At 35.8% G+C, this 3829-nt stretch overlaps 1 protein-coding gene across 2 annotated transcripts in view; it reads left to right on the top strand.

Moving 5' to 3' along the window:
- Nucleotides 1-3829, top strand: part of LOC109310129 (dual specificity protein kinase CLK4-like) — a 14549-nt gene that overhangs the window by 8966 nt on the left and 1754 nt on the right. Inside the window, exons 1-6 of one of the 2 annotated variants that reach the window (XM_019535171.1) lie at nt 8-406; nt 506-672; nt 758-852; nt 1503-1632; nt 2047-2129; nt 3141-3220. In XM_019535171.1, the coding sequence (XP_019390716.1) occupies nt 267-406; nt 506-672; nt 758-852; nt 1503-1632; nt 2047-2129; nt 3141-3220 (695 nt within the window). In that variant the 5' untranslated portion in view covers nt 8-266. Of the gene's footprint in view, nt 1-7; nt 407-505; nt 673-757; nt 853-1502; nt 1633-2046; nt 2130-3140; nt 3221-3829 lie in introns of those variants that run through there. The other variant, XM_019535172.1, reaches the window with a different exon arrangement.

The raw sequence follows: 3829 nt of genomic DNA, 5'->3' as shown, positions 1-3829 counted from the left end.
TGTGCCTTACAGGGGATATGGCCTTGCCTCCAACTGAAAACTGCAGTTAATGGAAAACACAGCTGCTGGTCTTTTAATGGCATCTGGTTAATACATTTATAATGCCAGTCGGTCCCTTAACAAGTACTAAAATCAAATGCCCCTAAAACCTAACTTGCAGTTCTCTTGTGCCTGCAGTGTTTGAAAGTGCCTTTGAATCAAAGTGCATTAGAATTTTACAGGAGTATAGAGTGTATACTTTTGAGAACTAATACAGTACAGTTGTAATGTTTCACTTTTTATTTTCAAGGAGAGGAATGCATGTAGCTGTTAAAATTGTGAAAAATGTTAGTAGATACCGTGAAGCAGCCCGCTCAGAAATACAGGTGTTGGAACATTTAAACAGCATGGATCCAAGCAGCACATTGTAAGTGTAAAAGTGGACTACAAGTCACTGTCTTAAGTATTTGAAGAAAGAGGCTATTTTACACGTTAACTGTGTTTCACTGTTTTTTCTTTATTTAAGCCGCTGTGTCCAGATGCTTGAATGGTTTGATCATCACGGTCATGTTTGCATTGTTTTTGAGCTGCTGGGACTTAGTACCTATGACTTTATTAAAGAAAACAGCTTTTTGCCATTTCGTATTGATGACATAAGACATATGGCATATCAGATATGTCAATCTATAAATTGTAAGTAAACTGATATCTTCATAATGCGTGCTCTAAAATTTTGAGAAAATAGTTTATTAAATCAAGATTTCTGTTTTGCTTTTAGTTTTACATCATAATAAGTTGACTCACACAGATCTGAAGCCTGAAAATATTTTGTTTGTGCATTCAGATTATATAGTAAAGTACAACGCTAAGATGGTAAGTTTACATATTTTTTGGCAGCTCCTATTGGCCTGTTCTTATACTGTTTATTTTTATTTGGTCTGTCTTAAATGGTAGCTTGTCAAATATGAAAATATGTGATAAAGAGTTGTCTTACCTAGGTTAGTCAGCTGTTCCTCAAGCTGCATTATTCTTTTGCTGACCTTATAAAATTGCTTGGATTTTAAATGACTGGTCTTCAAGGCAGAACTATATCACACAGTAGTAGAACAGGGCCTGTGTTGCTTTCCTAAGTTTTGGCATTTCATAGAAAGTTTAAGTTGACCCTGTGAGTCTTCTGAAATTCCAACAAATGAAGCCAAACCATAGAAATATAGTTTGGATTTGTGTACTTCATAAACCATATCAAGCAATCATCCTGCACTAAATCTAACTGAGATTCCAGTCCTAATACCAAGATATTGTTAGCTGAAGCAAAAGATTCTCAATAAAAATACTTGAGACATCTGTGTGCATGTGGACGTGCACATATAAGCTCAGGACAGAACAGCTTGCATTTTCTGTTTTTTCCCCCAGGGTTGGTCATTATTTCATGATATCTTGCAGGTATTTTAAAATGATATATGTATATACTATGTTTTTTCTGAACATCAGCTGCTTCCTCTGATTTTTTTTTTTTTTTACAGAAGCGAGATGAACGAACACTAAAAAATACAGATATCAAAGTTGTTGATTTTGGAAGTGCAACTTTTGACGATGAGCATCACAGTACATTAGTGTCTACGAGACATTACAGAGCTCCTGAGGTTATTTTAGGTCAGTAGTCTTTGATGCATCCTGATAGATAGGACTTTGTGTGTTAATTACCATTCAGTTGAAAGCTCCATCACACTTCATAATATGCACTGATTACTTTCTGATAGTCATGGTAATTCAGTGCACAGTTCTTTCTGCTATTACTAGACAGTTTGTGATGCTGAGTTATGGATGGGAACCTACACAAAGTTTGTTCTGTGTATGCTTTATTAAAAACGTCACTAAAATATTTAGAAAATAAAATCTTATATTTATTTTTTATATCATAAAATGGCTTCAGAGGGGAGAGAAGTTTTAGAGACAGATGAATTGGAATTAAGCAAACAACTAGTGGTGGCTGATCGGTGAATTATCAACTTTCAGCTTACGCTAAAATATTTTAAATATACTGTGGTTTTCTTTTTGTCTTTGTAGCATTGGGATGGTCCCAGCCCTGTGATGTTTGGAGTATAGGTTGCATTCTAATTGAATATTACCTGGGTTTTACAGTATTTCAGGTAGGTATCTAGAGCAAAGTAGACCATTTTGTTACTGACTCCTGACTTGATCGTCCTAATCTTCCTAAGACTCCTACTTACAAGACGGTAACAGTTAAAAGCAAACTGTTTGTGATTTTAAATATTATAGTTGATATTGTAAATGGAATACATTTTATCTAAGGTAACATGCTTTCCTTATAAGTCTTTAAAACTCGTAGAATTTAGCTAAGAAAATGATACAAGCTGTTACCTAATTTATTTATAGTTTTTGGCAGTCTGAAGGCAGGGATAGAGCAGAAATAAGTTCTGGTAGTCTATTTAGCAGAAATAGGTACTGCTAAACATGCAGAAACGAATGAGTGAATTTAACATGCTGAGTTGTATGAAAAAGTTGGCCTTTCATTGACCAAAGAGTGTTGTACAACTGAATTGGCTTTTATATGAAAAAGTTTCCTGTCCTTTTAAGGAACATTGGGTGGTCCCTGTGGCTGAGAAGAATACATTAATGGCTAGAAAATGAGTTGAATGAATATGTCCATTGTTAAAATCACAATTTTGAAGGATTTTTGGCAAGTTGCTTCTTCTGTTTGTCTCTCTGAAAATACGGTAAACTGATTGTTAGTAAAGGTATTTGAGCTCCTTAGATTAGCTGCTTTCAGAGTTGCTTAGTGCAGTTTTTTTTTAAAAGTTGCTGTCTATCTTTAAAATCTTGCTGCTGTAAGTAAGTGTACATGAGCAATTTATAAACCATAAGTTTGTCTAGGAAAAAATACTGAAAACTAAAAATCACGTCATGTTCTTAAGAACTGGCCCTGTCATTTTTTTTTGAGGAGAGCATTCCTGCCCTGGGAAGTATAGTATATTCCCAGCATGGTTTTGTTTTTGCTTATTATTCATAATAGTAGTAATAGCAATATAGAGGAGTAATTTTTTAAGATTCTGTATGCCTCTTACAATGTAGACTAAATATCATTAATGGATGTACAGGGCAAACAGCATGTAAGTCTCAATAAGTCTTTCTTTTTACAGACACATGATAGTAAAGAACACCTAGCAATGATGGAGCGAATATTAGGGCCTCTACCTACTCACATGATCAAGAAATCAAGGTAAAGTCTTTATAGGGAGAGCTAATAGCAACCCCTGTCTAGTTTTCCTAATGTTTCTGTTGTTAAAAAAATAAATCGTGCATCTCGGAACTCTAAAATGTCTTTTGTTTGTCTTTGAAAATTGGCTAGGGAGACATCATAGGGTTCTTCCTGAAGAGTTTGCGTGAACAGGTTTGTTACGTAATTACTCAACAGTTGTGTAGTTCCCATCGCCTTCATATTTCCAGACTTGAAAACTTCTTTGCACTTTAATGGTAGAGTTATACAGTAGTTTTAAATAGCTGGCTACACCTGAAGTCTCAGCAGTACTGTAAATGAGCCTGCTACCTGCTAAATCAGTACTTTCAGATGGTTTCTGTGCAGTTTGGGAATTCTTGAAATTGTGGCCAGAGATAGTTTCATAGTTTCTAGGGTTGGAAGGGACCTGAGTAGATCATCTAGTCCGACCCCCCGCCATGGCAGGAAGTATACTGGGGTCAAATGACCCTAGCAAGATGTTCATCCAACCTCCTCTTAAAAACCCCCAGGGTAGGAGCCTTCACCACTTCTCTTGGAAGTTGGTTCCAGATCCTAGCTGCCCTGACTGTGAAGTAGCACCTCCTGATATTT

Source organism: Crocodylus porosus, unplaced genomic scaffold, assembly GCF_001723895.1.
Source record: "Crocodylus porosus isolate Cpor-Errol unplaced genomic scaffold, CroPor_comp1, whole genome shotgun sequence".
Taxonomy (NCBI): domain Eukaryota; kingdom Metazoa; phylum Chordata; order Crocodylia; family Crocodylidae; genus Crocodylus; species Crocodylus porosus.
The sequence above is the reverse complement of the archived record's forward strand: the minus strand, read 5'-3'. Positions and strand labels throughout refer to the sequence as shown.